At 41.8% G+C, this 22,009-nt stretch overlaps 1 protein-coding gene across 1 annotated transcript in view; it reads left to right on the forward strand.

Moving 5' to 3' along the window:
* LOC124125871 overlaps nt 1-22,009 on the forward strand; it is a 77,879-nt gene that overhangs the window by 34,394 nt on the left and 21,476 nt on the right. The window contains exons 5-7 of the mRNA XM_048385401.1: nt 2,176-2,478; nt 2,673-2,868; nt 13,292-13,443. Coding sequence (XP_048241358.1) covers nt 2,176-2,478; nt 2,673-2,868; nt 13,292-13,443 — 651 coding nt within the window. The remainder of the gene's footprint in view (nt 1-2,175; nt 2,479-2,672; nt 2,869-13,291; nt 13,444-22,009) is intronic.

The following is a 22,009-nucleotide window of genomic DNA, read 5'->3' on the forward strand; positions in this document are numbered from 1 at the left end:
ACTAATTCATAAATCACATTGAGTTGCTCACCTCTTCTCCAGTTGCTCACACTCTCAACTGATGTAACTGCCTTGATTAACTGGATTCCGAATGTAACTAATTACAAACTCTGTTCTAATTATGCTAATCGTGGAAGTGCATTATACTGGATGACAAACTTAGTAATTCTTTCACACTAATGATCCTTGTTTACAATGAACGCATGTCAATTGACTAAACAAACAGCCTTAAGTAGAAGTATCACAATGGACGGTGTGTACAACTGTTTGTCAAACAATATCAACCAATATTTTATATTTAGAATCACCATTACATGAAATCACAGAAACATATATATTAAATTTTACTTTGAAAACTCCAGAACTAATGTCGTGAACGTAATATAATAGGAATTTATTCCAACAAAGTGTTTCCTATATATATGTTTCCTTGTACAATTTTAAATTCATGGATTTTTTTATCTATTATTGTGCAATGATTGTGACAATCGCTAAAAGGCTACCCTCTTGCTATTCCGTTTATTGGTTATTCTAGTTTAGACAGCGACAGCCTCTCGTTATACAAACAGTGCTTTTCTAACCCCGATTAATTTAAGACAGCGTCAGTCATTCGCTATACAAACAGTGTTTTTTCTAACCCCGATTTAGATAAGACAGCGGCAGCCTTTCCCCATACAAACAGTGCTTTTTTAACCCTGACCTAGTTAAGACAGCGACAGCCTTTCGTTAAACAAACAGTGCTTTTCTAACCCCAATTAAGTTTATACAGCGGCAGCCTTTCGTTACACAAACAGTGCTTTTCTAACCCCGACCTAGTTAAAACAGCGGCAGCCTTTCGTTATACAAACAGTGTTTTTTTGTAACCGCGATCTAATTAAGACAGCGGTATTATTTACATTATCCGTTACTAAAATCTCCACAAATGTTCTATTTCTTATGTAAAATACTGTCAACATAAAGAAATACAAATTATTTCATAACACTCCAAATATAGTTGCCATAATGAAACTAGAATTAACGTATTATTGTCACGTGCAATAATACTGTTCGCTAACATTAGTTATATTTTCAAACATCAAAAATACCTCTTATGGGCTCAAAAAACTCAATGAAGCAGTGGTAAAATCTATCCATATATACAAAATTGTATAGTTTTGGATATACCAACTATACAAACTTGTATATTTTGGAAATACCAAATTTTCCAATGCGTTGTCTCATGCCTGGACTTGCATCTACTGAACACTACTCCTGCTTCGTTTTCCCAAACTCTGCACAAGATGATAAACCTGAAGGCTTGGGTGACAGTGGCAGATGCAGTGACGAAATGCATTTTACTGTATTGGAGAAAAATAATGAATTTGTTAATGACAATATTGAAGCAATTGCAAATAAGTGCTTTACATTGACACCTCAAAGTAAGTCAATATGATCAGCAATTATAGCATATGACATAGGCAATACTTATCTTATATATGACAATGACACGATAGTGTTCCTGGTCGAAAACTATATTTTGACATTTAAATTTCTCATACATGCAGAAATGAAGACGAAATATTGTCATTATGCTGTACTGGCGGCCATCTTGGAGGCCATTTTGTCCGCCATATTGGATAAATCAAATTTTTCTAGCTAAGATACTTAAATGCTGCATGTGTTCAAATAAAACAATTTGGTGTACAAAAATGTTAGTGTTATTAAAGTAATCTTTTCGATATGCAATTATCTATTTGGTTTTTATTAATAATGGGGGCTGGGATCACATGTTACTAAATTTTCATTAATATTATTATACCTACATTAATTGTGGATTTTTTATAAGCCCCTAAAGCATTCAGGCAAAATTTTGAGATTATGGAATCCCAATATACATGGGAATTCGGGAAATTAAAAAACATTGTAAGGGTGGTGGTTAACTTTTTTCAGGTGTATACATAGAAACATTATTACATTCATAAGTTAAAAGACACGTGTTAGACTTTTATAATTTGATGTCGTGAAGAAATAGTGTCTGTATAGTATAGTACGTCCGTATATGACAAGAATAATGTTGCCATTTTATCAACGACATTAGCGTGAAAACATAATCAGACGTGTGACTTAAATGTTTTTTTCTGAAAATGTGTTTATCTTGAACCAATAAATGTACATAATATCTGATTTTCATTTTAGATCTCTTGAGAAAAGTATGGAAAACGTTACAGTTTGAGGTTAAAACCTTTGATGACCTCAAGAAACAGGAAATGGAAGAAAAGCTGCAGGAGCTGGCCAGGCTGGACGTTCACAAGGACAATGACTGTGTTGTGGTTTTCTTCTTGACGCATGGGGACAACGGGACAGTACAGGGATCAGATAACGAGTGGTTGACAATCGACAGTATCATATCTCCGTTCAAAGCTGCAAACTGTCCTTTACTGGCTGGCAAACCAAAGTTATTCTTCTTTCAGTCATGCAGAGGAAAGCAAGATCAAAAAGGTGTAATTTTACTAAGACCAGTATATAAATGATATATGCTATTTGAACAAGTATAATTAAAAACTTCTGTTTTGATTCAAGTTAGCGTACGTTTGCGACTGTGCGTCTCTTGCAAATTGTATGACACATTTTGTCTCATACTTTAAAAAACAATAACTTGTGTACATGACATTTGGCATCTCTGTCTGTTCCAGTTCAGTTCAACGTAGATGGTGGTAAAACTCCAGTCCCTACCGAAATCAAAGTTGAGATTGACAAGATGGCTTTAACCGAGGGCGATTTTTTCTTCGGTTTTCCCACAGTGGCGGGGACAAAGGCTCGCAGAAACGAGGAGAATGGCTCATGGTTTATTCAAGAGCTCGTCCAAACACTTCAGGAATCAGCAGATAGGTAATTATGAAGTTATATGTTTATCAATTTGTGTATTCATCTTCACCGTTCTCAAACACAACATCTCAGTGAAGCCATCTTTTATTTACTCAAAAACTCAAAACATGAAGTCATCACATTACATGATCCATACAGGTAATAGGTCCTTATTCAGGAAAATCATATCACACCGATTGGTGATGTAAACATAGCAAGAGTACACTACAATCAACACCTATGACATCCTATCATCATTCCCAGGTAGTCTCTAAGACGGCAATTAAAGAGGACAATAAAGCAGTATCTATATTCATACTATTTTTTTTACTTATCCTGCATTACTCCTTAATGCATTCACTGCTCACCTTATGACAAAAGATGGGAGAGCGTAACGGCGATGGTCCTGGGTGAAGAAATGTAAACTTGTTCGTAGTCCCACTATCGGTGACCACCGCCGCTATCTGACCTGATGTCACCTCTTCACATCACTGCCTTTCCCGCTACAGCATGGACGTGTACCAGCGGAGCTCTCGTTTTGGTTTAATTTAGACCTTCAGTTTTCGTCGACAATTCTAAAATTCCTCTGCGACGGGTGATGTATTCTTTTCATATTACTCTTACCATGTTGTGACGTTGTATATAATTTATTTAGGCGTAAAAAGAATCTGTCTTTTTTCTCGCCAAGTGCTGTTTGTTTACCGCAATTTTGAATTGTGTTACAATTGTTTGCCTGCCAAGGAAGTCAAACTGTTTACAATTCTCAGCAACGTATGTATAACATATTTATGTGTTCTTTAATACTACTAGCTTTGGCATTACATTGAGTTGCTTATATACAAATTGTTGAATACACTTTCAGCTTGTTACAATATTTTGCCGATAGGCGAATAAAATTCTACGGCAGTCTTCCCGTCCCTCTTCATCAAAAAGTCTTTATTTGCGTAACTTATGCTTGAGCGTTGTACTAATTGTCAAATCTGCCAAAGATCCTCATCCACGTTGTCTGGCATGCACGCAAATTTGTCCACCAAATTCTAAATGTGTCTTTCATAAATATCACTCCAACAAGTTTTACAATTTATGGCAGCTCACTCAAAAACGTATTTTGTATGAATACCGTCGTGAGACCAGGAAGATGTCGCAATTGCTGAATAGCAAGGAACATGGTTCGGTCATCACTACGCAACCATTATCTTTGGCCGAAATATGTCGGCCGTGCTAAAGTGCATGCTCCACTGAAAACATCATTCCAGAGAATTTTGTAAGTATCATAACTGACCCTAATTTTCAGATCTGATAGATCTGCGACGTCTGCGCCAGCATCTCACTAAGCTTTAATGTGGGTAGCGCAAACCAAAGCCATGCTTCAGTCAACACCATTGAGCATTACGTCTCAGCCCCTGCCTCCTACCCAAGTGCATCTACAATGACATCAGTCCTAGGGCTATCAGTGTACAATGTTAGCGCTGTACCTACATATCCAGTGCAGCAGATGCCCGCTTAGGCGTCAACACTGATACAGATCACTAATTGGATGCAAAATGTTCTGCAGACCATGTGGCAGCAGTTCATGAAGCAATTGTATCCTGCTCCCACGCCTGCGCCTATGTATCAGAAACCTGCCTCAGTTACATCTACAGCACAGGTATAGGCACCTACTCCGGCACGTAACGTATAAAATACACTTATTGTGCGTCATAATACTTGTCTCCTTCTCCTATGACTCCTATTCGCCAGGCAGTTCATCTAAGCCTTCGGTCATAGGTAGCACTATACATCGGAGAAGAAGTCATTCACCATCTAGACGCACACAACGTCATCATTGTTGTGATTCTTCAGACTATTCTAATGGTGAAGAGGGTTATTCCTCAACAGAATGGAATATTCATCTTGGCCTGGCACAAGTACCTTATTGGGTAGCGGACTGCCTCATTTCAGTGCTTTCCCCGGGTAACAGGATGGATAAAAAAGACACAATATGGACACATCCTACGTCGATTCCGGTCGACCCTATGATGACAGATATGATTAGATCTTTGGATGAGGACTTCTCCAGGCTGACGCTTACACCGTCATTATAGCCACCCAAGTTTAGGAAAGATGAATTTCCTATCCATGCGTTTGAGATAGCAGACCAGGCTCATAGTTTGGATGAGGATATACAGAGAATGACAGACTCGTCAAGGCCTACTACTCTTAAGGTTAAGGATACCAGAGTTGCGTTTATTGAAACAGAAATTCGACGGGTATTAAAACCTCTATCAGCACTAGCATCGTCAACACGTGCGGTAAGGAAGGATCTGTCAGAGGATAAACCTAACAGACTAGATCATCTCAATCTACGTCATCCTTGGTCTACCACGTCTCTGTTCAATGAACGGATTACGGACACGAACGTAAAGGTTTCCAGTTATCCTAGGAATGAGACGGCATTCAAGGCTTTGGAGCACTTTTCTCACAGTTTGTCCCAGCGATCCGGCAAGTCAGGCAGTTATAGGATTAGACGCGAGTCTCACAAGGAAGGCCAGGTGCAGAATTCCTTTCATGGTAGAGGGCAAGGCAGAGGGAAACCTCAAGGTACTTACCAGTCCTGGCAGGGTAAATTCCACAGTAGGGCAGGTGATAAGAGGGGTAAAGTTGGTAAACACTGATATGTTGGCCAGTCACGACTGGGAAATACCACCCCAAGTCGTCCCAATTGTCGATACCCCCGTAGTCGGGAGATCAATTTTGGAAGAATTGGTGCATCTTCAAGGACGATTACGTTCTCAACGTACTACGTCACGGTTACGAACTAGACGTAGAGGTATTTCCACCATTGACCACGGCTCCACTTGGTATTATCAAAGAAAGCAACATCTGCCAACATAGACCTTCTGTTGGTAAAGAGAGCCGTATATATATTGTACACACACCAGCGTTAACACCGGGTTTTTACTCCAAAATCTTCCTAAATGTTCTGAGCGACAGATGGCACAAGATCTTACGCATCCCGTCACCTGCTATTCATCAATCACGCACACTTCGCCAATGGCAAGTGTTGCTGGGGTTACTCACCTCAGCACAGGATCTAACCAGCAGAAGCCAATTACAATTACACACAATTCAACAATTCCTGAATCCTTACACCAGGTGTCAGGATCCACTTAAGGCCATCACTCTACCGGCCAAATTAAGGCCGTACCTCAATTGGTGGATGGTAGAGTCAAATGTCTCAGGAGGAGTCCCTTTATCTGGGTTATCCCCAAATCTACACCTGTTCGTAGACGCCCCTCTTCAGGGTAGGGGTGCTCACCTGCAAGGCCAGACAGCCTCAGTGCTATGGTCCAGCACTCGTCAAAAGTGGAATAGAAACAACTTGGAGTTGGAAGCTTTAATTCTAGCCAATATCCACAGACAACAGCACTGGTGTGGTGCCTGCGCAATCAGTGAACCATGCACTCCCACTCTTGGGAAGGGCTAAAAGCATACGCTTTTCCGCCACCAGTGTTACTTCCTAGGGTAATACAAAAGATCAAGGAGACAAGGGCCCTTGCTCTGACTTTGGTCGCAGCCTGTTGGCCGATGAGAGGGTGGTTCGTCGAGCTCAGAGGACAATCCACTCCCCCAACTTACTTATCCACCCTCACAGCAATTTGCCTCATCCAACACCAGACAGGTTTCGTGTTCATGCTTGGTTCATCTTAAAAATATGTTAAGTGCGAAGGGCTATTCAGCACGAGCAGCAAAAGCTATAACGTTAGGTCATCATCCCTCTATAAGATGACAAGTGGGGATCGTTTGAAACTTTTTGCAAGGTGAAAAGTCAAGACCCTACAAATGTGTCAAAACAATTCCCAGCTGAATACCTCCTACAATTGGATACCCACAGACACTTGAAAGGTACCACCATTACTACGTACTCAGTTGCAACCTAACTCGCAAAATCCCAAGATGACTAAGGTCCCGGAACTAAAGGCTCTACTATGCTAATTCAGTATAGGGGATCAGAAGGCCAAGTTCTGCCGACCTGCTTGGGACTTGAACGTTGTGCTTCGAGGTTTGCGAGGCCCCCCTTCAAACCCCTCTATGCATCCTCATTTTATGACCTACGAACTACATGTGATCGACATCACCCGGGTTCGCTTTGAGCATTGGACGCTTGGAGCGGTACATCTCGGGTTGTGCTGGCCAGGCCAACCCGATCGTTCCTTCACAATCCCACAAATATATCGACTATTGTAGGAGGCGAAGATGAGGGTGAACCACTACTTTGTTCGGTGCGGGCACCGCGAATTTTTATCCGCCGTTCCAAGACTAAACATGGTTCAAGGAAGCTGTTATTTAGACCTGTATCACCTGCGTCCATGACTGAAGTTAGTCGCAACACCATATCTCTATGGTTAATAGCAGTCATCCTTAAGGCTTATGCGATCACCAATCTGAATCCATCATGGGTGAATAATCCTCACGAGATCCGGACACTAGCCTCTACCATGGTTTAACACAGTAATTGTTCTATTAAAACATGGAAGGATTTTTTGTAGGTTCGACAGTTTTCTCTAGTCATTATCTGAGAGATGTGACTCTCGAGGACGTCGAAGGTATACAAAGTTTTGGGCCGTTGGTCGTACCCCAGTCAGGACCCAAATAATGAACTCGCCCCATACAGAGCCATTCCATTTTCCTGAGCAGTCACTCAGGTTTTGTTGGTGGAAATATATTAGAGAATTGGTTGTCTACAAGGGCTCTATGACGTATTAAGTAAAGGTTTAGCTGGTGAGCTAGTTTTGTCTTTATTTCTTGGGCTACTCTTTAATTCCTGTGTTCAAGTGTTTTCATATTGAAATAACCTGACCGTAATTGTCAATCTGTACTTTTGTGACACTTTTACAGTGTTGAATAAATCTCTCTAACACTCGTTGTCTCGGTGTCTTTCTATTCCCATCATTTTTCCTCTGCATTTACATAACCGGAGACCCGTGAAGATTGCAGGGTAGAATAGGTCTTCAGCAACCCATACTTGCCGTAAAAAGGTGACTATGCTTGTTGTAAAAGGCGATTAACGGGATCAGGTGGTCAGGCTCGCTGACTTAGTTGATACATGTCATCGATCCCAATTGCGTGGATCGATGCTCATGATATTAATCACTGGATTGTCTGATCCAGACTCGATTATTTACAGACCGCCGTCATATAGCTGGAATATTGCTGAGTGCGGCTTTAAACAACAAACCAATCAACCACCAACATAACCGGAAGGGCTTCCGCTTCCGCACATAATCACAGGACATCAACATGATCAACCGGACCAAGCCGAGATATTAGCAAAATCATATAGTTAACAGTAATGACGTTTTTCTGAACTTTTCCGCTTCACTGGTGTCGTGTATTCAGGGTGTGAATTATTGAGGTTTCTGTATTTTGAGGGTTTCCCACCTCCAAACCGTATGATACAGATACATTTAGGAGTAATGCATGATAATTTAAAAAAAATAGAAATATTTTTTACATTTGTGTTACTACGTTTCAGCCCCACCCGTCACAGACTTGCCTCCCCACTTTTGCTTCAGAAACATCTAAAGTATGTTTTCCTACATCCTCGGGCGACAGGTACTGATGTGAAGAGGTGACCTCAGGTCATAAAGGTCGCAGGACAGCGGCGATGGTCACTAAAAGGAGGTCTGCGAACAACAGTTGTTTTTTTCTTCACCCAGGACCATCGCCGTTACGCTGAGCCGTCTTTTGTCGTAAGGAAAGCAGTGAATGCATTAAGGAGTAAAGCAGAATAAGACACTGTTTGGTGAATTCCGTGATTATTAGGAGCTCACTTTCCAAAACTAAAACTAAGCATGTTATTACCCCTGCCACATTACTTTCATTCTCCTTACCAATCTGTTTTTGAATAAATAAAATAGAGACTACATATTGGTTGTGATCATGAGGATGTACCTAGTGTTCTTATCACTCAGAGAAAGCCTTTTCTATTTACCTACACAAATGACATTCAAGTAAATGTAGTATTGATAGAGGGTCTTAATTTAAGCTTGCAGAACATCGGCCTTCCTTTGGCAAAGAAGTCAAAATGCATACCAAGTTGGCGGTGTCTCCCACCGTACGTGAAGCCACCTCTTATGTCTACCAAACCATCCTTGTCATCCTTGCATGTTTATCTGTTGTTGACGATGGCATATTAGATAGGTACTGACGACATTCCCACCAAAACGAGCCAGCCGTTTAATACCAGTGCTCACACCTGACATTAGAACATCCTGCACCCATGGGCAGACTCACAAATAGGAGAGTTCTTCTACACCAGATTCGACAGCATTTACCGTCGACCCTCCCAGCGTTTCCTGGACGTAAGTTTTGGGTCGTTTATCAGACGTCAGACATTGGCAGGTTCTCGCTTCCTTCTCTGTGGGCAAAGCTGCTTCTGATAAACTGTTTGGACGACCCTATTGGCGCTACGACATCGTCTCCTACCAGTCGTCTTTCTTCTCTCGCTCCACAGCATGATGTTCATGTTGATATGATCGCTTGTCTCCATCAAACTTTATTGGTGCTTTCCATCGGCGGTGACGAAGAAGACACTGACACCAGTAGAACATGTGCACCCTCTACTAAGGATCGACAGAGTAAGGATTGGTCTCGCGCTTTTTCCAAGAGACCGCATTTCAAGAAGTCAAGAAAAGTCAATCGCAAGATTGGCACTCTAAGGAACGCTCTCCTGACGGCCTCTCATCTGAGGATTGCTCACCTCACGATCAGCTGTCTCGGATCATCGTTCCGGTTCACATGCTCACTCATTGGACAAATTCTTGTGGGAACAATGGTCAGGGGTTTGACTCTCTCAGGATGGGCGATTTGGGGATCACCTTCTAAGGATCAACGCTCCTACGAGGATGGTTCTTATATAGACTTGGTCAAATGCTCTTTACTTTGGGTTGCACCTGGTCATCCAGCTACACAGATCAACATCATCAAAGGGATTGTTCCTGCTCCTACAATAATCATTTTGCCAGGACTTGTGTCCTTAGGTATTGATACAGCGATTATGCAGACCACCAGCATGGCTGTGAGAGCTTGCACTCAAATGGATCGCTTTTCTCCAAGCCACTTACGATCATCATCTCTACTTCCGGTTCAGGTTCTTCCTAACTCGTCTGTTAAGACAACTTATGTGATGCTCACTCCATCCACTTAGCCACATCCTAACTCACCGGGCCATTGCGACCAGTCAAATGATCAAGTCGGGAACCTAGTATCGTTCATGCAGGCAGGAACCTCTGCCCTCCAGTCTTTCCAGCCTAATGGTGGCACTTCCTCTTGATAATTTAACTTCCGCGTTGGCTCCTGACATACCTTTACCTCAGCTGTTCCTGTCCCTGGATATTGATCCTGCACCTGGTGATATTGATATGGATCATCAAGGGGTGTGTGATATCGAAATACTTCTCCTCGGGTTGACATCACCATCAATGTCTGGGCATATTTTCTATCTATGAATGATATCAGCAATGTTGCCAAATATCTCATATCTATTTATAACCTGCCTCTGCTATTGTCAAGCATTTAGTGAGTCGGCATTTCAAGGCTTAGAAGCCTTATAGGCTCTCCATTGTTATCGTAGCCCTTCGTTTTGTTTTTTCAAGACCACGTCATCGACCATCACTTCCTGTCATTGAAGAAGGATGCTCTATCCGTTTTCATTCTTCACAGCTGATTTTTCCTGCCTTTTCAACGACCACAGCCTGTGGGGTTATTCTATAGCATTGACGTTTATAGAAGAATCAACATGATCTTATTTGAATTTTCTACATGAGATGTATAAGCAAAGTCGCTCACTCACTCACTCACTCTTTCACCTACGCATCTGATTAACTATGTCAGTTTGGAGACGTTTTGAAAGTCTATATTGGCATCATCTTCCGTTACCTCCTTCATGGAATCACCAGACTCTTCTCGGCGTTCGTATATACTCAGTTGCTCCAAGATTTCCAACTGATAAATGATCCATATTGGGCAACTTTGGACGTCCAGATGGTACTCTCTACGGACATTTCATCCACGCCAGCTTCGACAGCGCGAGTCATTGACTGTCCTAGAGTTTCTTGTTCATCAACTGCCAGTCGTTCCTCGTTTTCCGCACTTTCACTTTTTTCAAGTTGGGGTCGAACCCACCACTTCCTCCCAGGACACAGCCGCTCTCAAATCGATGGTGATGATTCCAACCTCGGCCTGGATCGATTGTATGGATTCGTCATCTACCATTAACATAGCCGGGATTGATCACAAGATTCTGACAGGAGATCGACCTCAAGATCAATGTTCGACTGAATGATCTTGCACGGACACTACCAATTCATCACAGACCCTTCTTGCTCATTTAATGATGTTGGGTCAACAAATGGGCTCAATCAAGTTGATGTCCCTCTTTTAACTGGTTCTCAACTCCTGGTTGATTGACTCCTTGAACATTCAGGTCCGAGAGAGTCACACTTCCTAGATCCACAATGTCTCAGCTGACTACCTATTCCGACCAGACTAATTGTCACTGAAAAGATGGTGTCTTGACCTGACAATTATTGCCGCCTCTTTTGCCGTGACTTTGCCGAATCAAAGTTGCGAAACAGGTTCCAAGCTCAGCTCCTAAGGTTTGTCTCACCCATCCCAGATCCTCAGGAAAGGGACCATGACTCTCTCGCCATCCAGTGGTAGTAACTCAACGCTTACACCTTTTTCCCCGAGTTGGTAAGACCATTACTCAGGCTCATTGTAGCTCGACTAAGACTCAACATAATTGAAATGTTTTCAAAGACTACTATCGAGCTCATGATATCAGCACGCCCACCAACGCTTCTCTGAAACAGATCGCTGATTAGCGCCATCATTTAAGATCTACACAGAAGCTAAATATTCTACGTTGGTTACTTATCTTGCTGTGATCACCTCCGTAACTGCTACTACAACTGGATCGAAGATATCTACAGTTGCTGAAGAGGGAAGAAATGCATAGTCTGAGATAGGATAAATATAAAATATACTCAACAACAAAAGTTCCTGTGACACCAATATTTTAGTGTTTTTCAAAACAAGAAATGATTGGTTTCCAATATTGTAGTACATGTATGGAATCAGGTCACAAAAACGCAACTGCTACAGAAAAGCATGCATTCCATGCAAAAGTTGCAAAACTTACGCAATTATTCAACATTACGAAATGCTGGACAGCCATGCAGCGGGGACAAGTTCTATTCACTGATGAGTCTCTTTTTCACCTCAGCCATAGCGATGGACGTATTCGAGTGTACCGACGTCGAGGTGAACGTTACGTCAATCATTGTGTCATGGAAGAAGATCGGTTCGGGGGCGGCAGCGTTATGGTATGGGGTGGGATTACAGCAAGACAGAGGATTGATATTGGTAGGGGGAAATCTCAGTGGACAGCGCTACCTCGACGAGATCATCGGCCCTGTTGTTCTACCGTTTTTGCGTCGTCATGGCCAAGGCATTACCTTTCAACATGACAACGCCCTGCCTCATATTGCTCGACTTGCTCAGGATTCTCTTCAACAAAACAACTTGAATGTCATCCCCTGGCCGGCTCGCTCCCCTGATCTCTCACCAATCGAGCACATGTGGGATGAGATGGATCGGCGCCTTGGACGTCAACCACGTGTTCCACAGACACTCCAGGAACTTTGGAACGTGCTCCAGCTGATATGGACAGATATCCCACAAGACTTTGTGCGACGCCTGGTCCATTCAATGAGACGAAGATGTGTTGCTTGCATCGCAACCAGAGGTGGACACACACGCTATTGATTTGGAAATTGACATTTTTGCATGCTCATGTTTTTTTATGAAATAACGCATTTTCTGAAGTCAGTATGGCAAATTAAACCATTTGAACACTTACTAGAGTCTTTTATCTGTTGCAAACCGATTTGGTCAAAAACATCACTTTGCATTATATCTTATTCAACGTCAACTTTTGTTGTTCAGTATATATATTAATTGTAAAATTTACGCTTTCTGACAGTTCTGATGCCATTTGATCAAATCTCCATTGGTTGAGTTCTTGTTACCTGATTTCCCATTAAGCATGTAATTCGTCCTGTTATATTTATTGTTTAGCAAGTGTATCTCTGCAAGCAATTAATATACTACCAGCCGACTCATCTCGCATCAACACGGGGCTGTGTACTCGCGGGCAGATGGCCACGGAGTATGCTTATCACTGTGTCGGTTTAACAAGACTGATTAATGAGTGATTTCGGTAATTCCTTGCAAATTAGATGTGCAAGACTTAACAGGTCTAAATTGCACTGATTTAATCGGTTCCCATTATTGGTGTCGGATAAAGCCAATTGTCGGATTAATGAGACTTGACTGTACTGTACTTAAAATAGTGTTCGAAAATTCACTTTTCTGAGATAATTTTCCATCTGATATTTTCCAGGGAAGACCTAGAAAGTTTGATGACCACCACACGTCGTCGAGTGAACAAGCATCGGTGTGAAACGGCTGACGGAACATCTATTATGCAGACAGCTGAATCAAAGACGACTCTGTTTAAAAAGGTTTACTTTAAAGGCAAAGTATCAAGAAAAGGTTAATATTCTACTGCATTAGAAAACATAATTTCTGAAGTGTCTTCTCAGTGTATTTTTATAAGTTGACATGCACTCACATGGAGTAAGCATGAGATTTAATTAGTTAGTGTAACTATGTCATTTCTGATTCTGATGTTTTTTTCTATTGTATGTAGTGAGCACATGCATGTGTGACTCCGGACAAACATATGTAGAATTAGGAACATTCTTTGAAACATTTGATAGTAGAATATGATCACTAACCACCAGACGGACAGACATATTGAACTAGAGTTGCTTTTGAGTGAGTTGAATCAAAATTGCAAGTGCTGCAAATTACGCAAGACACGTTGTAATGTAGTATATACTCAAATGAAGAAGTATATGCAAATTATGATTGATTATATGGATTATATGGCTCAACAGTTGATCAGTCTTCTGATAGTGATTTAATATTGATTCCTGAACACATACTCATGATATGGTCGGAATCGTACAGTCAACTCTTATGAATGGCATTTGTGTTTTGTCATTTGATTTTATTCTTACTGTGTACACAATAAACCACTTTGTGAAGACAAACCAGGACAGTATGATACTATATTAAAGTTAGATCAGGTCAAATAGAAATTCTCAGGATTGATATTCTTTTCCTATCAAACTGCTATTGGAGAGTTGAAACATCCAGACATTTCACCTAAACTTCTGGAGAAATATTATTTTAAATTTGTTTATATTTTAAATATATAAGGACATGATCCCGTACTGGGTGATAGCAGAACTTAAAGACAAAAGATCTTATTTTGAAGAAATGGTAGAATATGTTGAGGTTCTTGTTGACAGCAGATTGTGAGCTCAATGGTTTTTTTTACCAATGCAACAACCACTTCCTGGCAACTACCGTTGCTAAGCAACCCATGTTGCTGTACAGCTAACGCAGCCAGGCTAGTACTATTGGCAAATACTGAGCGAGGGCAACTATTGCTGCCAAGGTGACCATCCGCTTCAAAGCACACAATAAGTCATCCGTTTTAAAGCAGAACGGACCAAATTGGTTCCTGCCGTAACGAGGACAACTCTTTCTTATATGATTTATTATTTGGGATGTATCTATAGATACCAAATGTAACCTGTGAAGTACTGTACCAGTACCCCACATCGAGCTCCCATTTCCGTTCACGTTTACAATAGAAAAGAAGCATACACCCACCATGTTATCCTATGAAGGAAGGATACCTTTTCAAGCATACAGCAGATAAAGAGCAGTGAATGAAGATGTCCAGCCCTTGTGGCGACAAGTGAAAGCCATCACGCAGGTACATTTGCAGTTTTCCCAGTTGATCTCATGGGCCATGTTCCCCACCCGCCTATTCAACTTCTGCCTGGCCCTTCTAGGTGCACAGACAGCTGGCTATATGCCAGTACCGGCGTTGCAGCATATCCGACCATATCAGGATGGCTACAGGGTACAGTAGGCAGATTCTGAGGAGCACCATGATGTCATTATAGAGCTGGCATGTTGTTCACCAATGGCTATGGTGGTGTCAGTACCGACTTACCCTGGGCGTCTACTAGCTTGGTAAGTTCCTCCCACCTCATGCCACCCATCAGTCGGAGATTGATTCCCTATTTTCTCTTCAAGGAGGTGCTGCCTGACGTATATAGCTTTTCTACCTATCTGGCCCCCAACTACAAAAGTGCTGTATCACATCTGAACTCTGTACAGGCTGCTGTAATTGCTGTGCCAATCCTGAAGAAATGTAAAGAGTGCTTCACTGATAGTTTCCATACTGGTAATTATCTTGGAAATAACAGTTACCAGTGAAGTCACACAAGCTATGTAGCCAATGGGATGTTGAACTCCCAGTTGCATATAACCTTACCACACTTGGAACATGTCCTGACAGAGACAGTTGTGCAATGACATGTAACAGGTGAGTGACACATTTTGTTGCCTTGGTCAAAGTGATGAATTGCAGGATGGATGCCCGCCCCTTATCGGGAAACTCATCATGTTGGTGGACAGCTGATCTCGATGGGGAACCCAGAGCTATTTTGATGGAAAAACTCATCTGGACTTCTTTGCCATAAACTTCAATAAAAAAGCTCCCAGTGAACGTCAACCGGGTGCCGGATCCCAGCGCTGTCCATGGATTGGACAAGCACCTTCGAAAGGCGCTTTTCCCCCTTTGTCTCTTCTAGGAAGATCGATCTCAAAGTGCCAATATGGCCATCCCATCCATGGTTCCCCAGCCTATTCCCGTTACTTCTGGACGAACTAAAGATAATCTCCTCAAACATCATCTTCCCTCTACTTCATGCTTGGAAGTTACAGCACAAAGATGCAGGCAACTGGCTACTCCAAATCTGCTTCAGTGACAGTTGCTTGATCATGGAGACCATCCTCATCCACTTTCCATGACTATAGATGGAACACCTTCTGTAGGACAAGCTAGCAGATTTCCATCATCTTCACCAGAATGCCAGGCACCATTGAAAGATACCACGCTACCCTCACAATAGTTCTACACTACAATATGCTATCTGTCGGAGATCCACCTGTCCTCAACCTCCTCCTGGAAGACATCAGAACTTCACATTCCCAAAGAGGAATCCCTTGGTTGTTCTGTCAGCACTCTTGGAGAATCTATTTGAACCTTTGGCATCTGCCACATTGTTAGAAACGACCAACAAAAGAGCATTCCCATTGGCCACCTAGTTGTGACTTCTGCGATATCGAACTGGCTAAAGAAAACTTAGTTGTCTGCATATGAATGTCTACCACCCTCGCTTCAAGGAATACAGTCTCAGAAGAATAAGTTATCAAGTTATCAGTGGCGCTCAAACAATAACTTTACAACGTCATGTCTTTGGGACAAACAACCAGATCCATTGGTCTGGCAGGCCAGTCGATCATCACCCAGTAGCTCCCCAAACTTGTGGAGGTGGGTACTTGAATGCTGTCTTAATGGCAAGTGATCACTGTCATAAGTCACAAGAATGATGTCCACCAGAAGTAACATTATCAGAACCGGACGTAATGTCATAGGCGTCATGTCCTTGATGGTCATGTAGTATCAAGGTTGCTAAGAATCGATTGATGACGTCACAACTGGGGAAAGCTAATTCTGTGGAAGTTCACCACACATTTGTTTCTTGAGGTGATTTCGAGATTATATGCACCAAATATTGGTCAAAACAACTGGATTTGTTGTTTGGAACCATTATAATTAGGTCAACAAAAATACTGGATTTAGAAAACATACAGTTTGATGGGTATCGTGGTATTAACTCGCAAGGGTAAAACAGATGTCAGAAGAAACCCATACCTCTATGGTTTTACTGTACACATTGGAATTATCACACAATAATTATCATTGTTAATAATTCAAAGAATACTACCACTTTCACATCAGGAGTAATTCCGTCCCCTCACAAATATCATGTATCAAGGAATTTGGTGTTGAAAAAGGTGAAGACTTCCAGTCTGTGTATGCACAGAGCATGGGCAACTCGTTATAAATAGTTCACAAGGAACTTTATTGTGTGATGACAGCTGAAATACAGGATTTCCGCCACTCATGTATTCTATGAATAATGAACAGTGATTCATAACTATTGTTTGATAACTTCAGTTGCTGCTATTTCATTTCAAATTACATGACCATTATTATTGACATTCTAATTGTTTACACTATATTTGCCCCAATAATAACATAATACACATTGATATCTAATGGTCGGAAAGAATTAAATCTTTCTGACAGTACAATATGTCAACACATCAGAAGGTGACTGTGCTTCTACTTCTCATAGTTAGTCCTAAAGCCAAAGAAACAATGGCGATACATTAGAAAGAGAAATAGGATAATTGAAGTGAAATAGGAAAATTAAATATTCACGCCAAATATGGTTTGATACATATTTAAGATTTTATTCAAATATGAGTAAGTGATTTATTCTTGTTGGTAATTCCTCAATAATAAACAACATTAAGTGGTCATTGAAATAGTGTTAAGTGTATTTTAAGGGTTGTTCTGTAACAGTCTTTAAACACTACAATTACAAGTTGTTTAAAGAAAGCGACAAACCAATTTCCATAATATTAAGAAATAATTCATGTGAATACTGTACCTCTATTACGTCATTGCCATAAATCCTGTATTTTGGTTGCAATCACACCATACTAAGCTTTCAGATTTTCATCTTGTGCCCACTTCACTGTCAACTATACAATTAGTTGTCCCCGCTGTAGATCTGCATGTGTAAAGGGGGGGAAATCTTACTTTTTTCCTCTCTGTGTCTACATATTTCTCCAGCACTTATCTCTAGACACACTATTCAAATACGTTTCAGTGTATGTTTCTTCATCGTACCAATGTATTAGTTTTATGGGCTTTGATTCGTAAGTATTAGTTGCATAAGGGTTATCTTACCTTTTCTCCGCGATGGCGTCAGTCAGCCTTTCACAAATGTGGCTAATTTATGATCTTGGGCGACCCTCAAGTAGAGTGTTGGAAATGCAGAGACGTTCTGTATCTCTCTCTCCAAGAAAACCTTTATCAAGCTTAGTGGTGTTATCCATAATGCTAAGAGGAAAGATGCGGCCAAGATAAAGGTTGATGATATTATCTCCCAGATTTATAAACAACCTACCCCTCCACCTGACCAATTGTCCAACACTCAACAGTCGTCTGTGCCGCTTGCACATCCGGAGTTTCCTGTTACCCTGCTGAAGCAATTATTTGCTCAGCAGAAAATCTCTTTTTGAATCCTGTCTTTCGTCTCTATCACTGGATGAAGAACGGCTGAAAAGATTTGATTACAACAAGGCGCAGAAGAATCTCCCGGCCAAGATGGGGACTGTCTATGACGGACTTCTGCCAGCGTTACAAGTCCAGCTACCACCCGAGTGCCATCTCCAAACAGTTATCTACCTTCACTTCACGGTGGTGGCAAGAGCGTCCAGATCCCAGCACGGTTCTACCAACCATCTGACTGAGCCAGTAGAGAAGCCATATCACGGTTCTCTCTCAGAATCAGGGTTATTCAGACTCCCATCCCATTGTTAAGAAGTCAGCCTTACCACTGTGCATGTTCCGTATAGACCCATCGTTGAAGAAACAACATGTCCACCAGATGGCGCACGCACGGACCTCAATTGGCTCAACAACACGACTTCCATCTGGAGGGCTAGACATTAAGGACAGACTATCTTGCCATCAACACATTATTGGAGAAAAAAAGACATCAAATACTCCAGGAGAAGGACGTCAGCAAGGGCTTTTATTCTACAGTATTCCAAGTACCGAAGAAGAATACCACATAAATGAGGCTACTCATCGACCTCAAGATCCCAAATAAAGATTTTTTTCATACCTTCAAGATGGTTGATGTCTCTCATGGGAATGCTGTCCTTTCTACAAGAGGCCGATTACAATTACGAATTACAGAATATTGTCACAGTGGACATTTCCATGATAGCGAATGTCCTTTTACACCTGCCACAGGATAATAACTTCCGACATGGAACTACTGAAGGATATAGATTCGACTCGATGGATTTCTGATCGGAATACATCTGGTACTAAACAGACTCATGCGATCATTCAGCCTCGAGGATATTTGCATTCCCCGGAACTTCCCGAAATGGAATTGCTGAGTCGTCCTGTCAGCTCTACTAGCCGCTCCATATGAACCTCTTGGAAACGCGCTTCTTCTCCAAAACTCCCCAAAAGCAGCATACTCACTAGCCATGGCTACCGCAGCTAGAGTTTCTGCACTTCACGCCCTCGACTACTCCAGTCTTACTCACGCTCCCAACTGGACCTCCATCACCTTGCAGTCCCTACCAGCTAAGAATCAGTCCACGGCTAGGGGTCCTTTAGGCCACAGACATTATACCATTCCCACCTCGGCACCTACCATGGATCATCCCGATGGCCTCCTTTGTCCTATATGGCCACTCAAGTTCTACCTGACAGCAACTGATCCACAGTTTGCTGGATGGCTTAAGACTACCATAGCAACAAGTTATCCGCAAGCTCAAGATGCTCCTACAACAGATTGTAGCTCTGTCCATGTAAGTCTGGCATCCTGGTCATCCATATCCATCAAGCAAGTCATAGCGGGATGCCAGTGGGCGTCACGCAATACTTTCACCAGTTTTTACTTGCGATACATACAGCCAGACTTGACAGGGATTTATTCTTTGGAACCTATTGTTGAGGCCCTAAGCGGGGGAGGGGGTGGGGGTGTGTGGGGGTGAGGATCTGACATCGGCAGCTACAGAAGGTGAGGACACCTTTTACCTTGATTTACTAGTATGCTATGTTAGGAATTCAACGGCTTCCTGTATTAGAACAGCTCATTAACAGATCTACCGGAAGTGACGACGAAATCGGAAGGAATATAGACCAGAAGTGACGTCATAATCAGAAGTGACGTCAGATGTTCTACAAATGACATCAAAATCAGTCAAAAAGAGGAAATGACGTAATTTAGAACCGGAAGTGACGTCATAACCGGAAGTAAGTGAGGTAAATGATGAGAATAGAACTCAACACATCATTTCATGATTATCAGCAAATGATAAGGTACTTCAAGTGAAGGTATCGCATATTGACTGATATCATCATACTACCCAATTTCAAGTCCTCGAAGAGAGATTCTAGAGTAATTGCCTCTTGAAAGGGTTTGAATCCAGTATTATACAAGAATTCATACGACAGTATTGGATTGCTGTCAACTACACAGGGAGTTATGTGATCAGATCCCGCCTTATCCCTCAGGTATATTCTGGCAATGATGTAATAGAGGTTTAGGATTCACAGGAATTATCAAACAATAGTTATCATTGTTAATAATTCTAAGAATACTACCTCTATTACATCAGGAAGTACTCTCACTCACCTCCCCAATTCATCTGCCTACAGTGATAAGATGTTTTGCGAAGAAGTGACGTTTTTCCCGCCTTTTTGCACAGAAGAGCTGAAGAGCTACTTGTGCAACAAGGGGAACAACTAGTTGTGTGTAGTTGACAGTGAAGAGGACTTCTGTTGAAAATCTGAAGATTTAGTTTGAATGTGTCTGGAGCCAAAATGCAGGATTTATGGCTATGATGTAATAGTAGTAGTGTTCTTAGAGTTAATAACAATGATAACTATTGTTTGATGATCGCAAACGCTCTGACATTACCGATTTGTAAGATCAGATGGTGAATGTCCCTCCTTGGAATGTTAACATCTCTCCAGGACCTGACCTACAGAGGAAGGCTACAGAACTACGACCTCTACAGGCCTTGATAAACAGTCTTCGGAACCTATCGCTTGACATACTGGTAGCATTACTAATCACCTTCCAAGACCACCTTCTGTGGTGGACATATCGACAGCATGTTATCACGAGCATCCCTTTCACCTTTTCCATGCCGAAACATCATCTGTTTACGGACGCCTCATCAGATTGAGGCTTGGAGAGCCTCCTGGCAGATCCCCACATCAAATGCAGGGAGATGAGGGTTATATTCTGTGTGATCCGGAATTGGAAAGATCTTCTCACCAACTCCTCAGTTTTTATTGCCACAGACAGTAGTGACGTATATACATAAACGGGAAGGAACCAAGTCCAGGCATTTGATGGTAGAAACCTCACTTTTATTAGACTTGGTCGACTCATACAATTGTCAGATGGAAGCAAGACATATACAAGGGAGGTTGAACATCCTTGCGGACAGCCTTCGTCAGGGGACAATCGAGGAATATTGATCTGGTTTTCTTTCAGTTCTCCAACACTACGGGCTTTCAATGGGCAGTCATCCTTAAACAGACTCATTCGGTTTTTTTCTGTTCATGTTCCTCGTACCTTTCCTGAAATGGAAGCTGTCAGTCGTGTTATCAGCTCCACTAACAGACCCACTTGAACCTCTGGCCTCGGCTACATTACTCCATAAAGCTAAGAAAGCTGCCTTCCTATTAGGCATGGCTACAGCTGCTAGGGTCTCAGAGCTGCTCAGACTGGATTACTCAAGTCTCACTCATATCCCTACTAGTCTTCTGTCACCTAACGCTCTCTCCCAAAATTCGTAGTTAAGAACCAAGCTACTGTACTTGGCCCCTTGGGTAAAGACATCACACCATTTCTGCACTCGGAAATACGGTGGATCATCCCGACCGTAAGAGCCCCATAAGAGCTCTCAAAATGTATCCTGCATGTACGGATCCCAATCGCCAACCTCAGAAAAGATCATACATATCATGCAAGACTCGCACTGAACAAAGCCACAATAGCCTCAAGTTATTGTCAGGCCTCCCATGTTATGTCTAAGTCTTGTCTCACAGACTGAATATTCCTTGGATTCGCACCCACATGGCCAGAGTGAGGCACCTTATTAATCGCCAGCACACAAAGTAAATATTTTGCCCTGTCAAAGGAAGTCAACAGTTTGTGCACGGGCTGGATACTTTTGATAAAGGGAGACAATTTGGGGGAATGTAACTCTTGTAAATCTAATGTTGACTGCAATGAAAATATCACTGTCCTTAACTTTAGTGAACTCACTCTACCACACAGAAGAATATTATAAA

Source organism: Haliotis rufescens, unplaced genomic scaffold (assembly GCF_023055435.1).
Source record: "Haliotis rufescens isolate VD_foot unplaced genomic scaffold, xgHalRufe1.0.p SCAF_58, whole genome shotgun sequence".
NCBI lineage: Eukaryota > Metazoa > Mollusca > Gastropoda > Lepetellida > Haliotidae > Haliotis > Haliotis rufescens.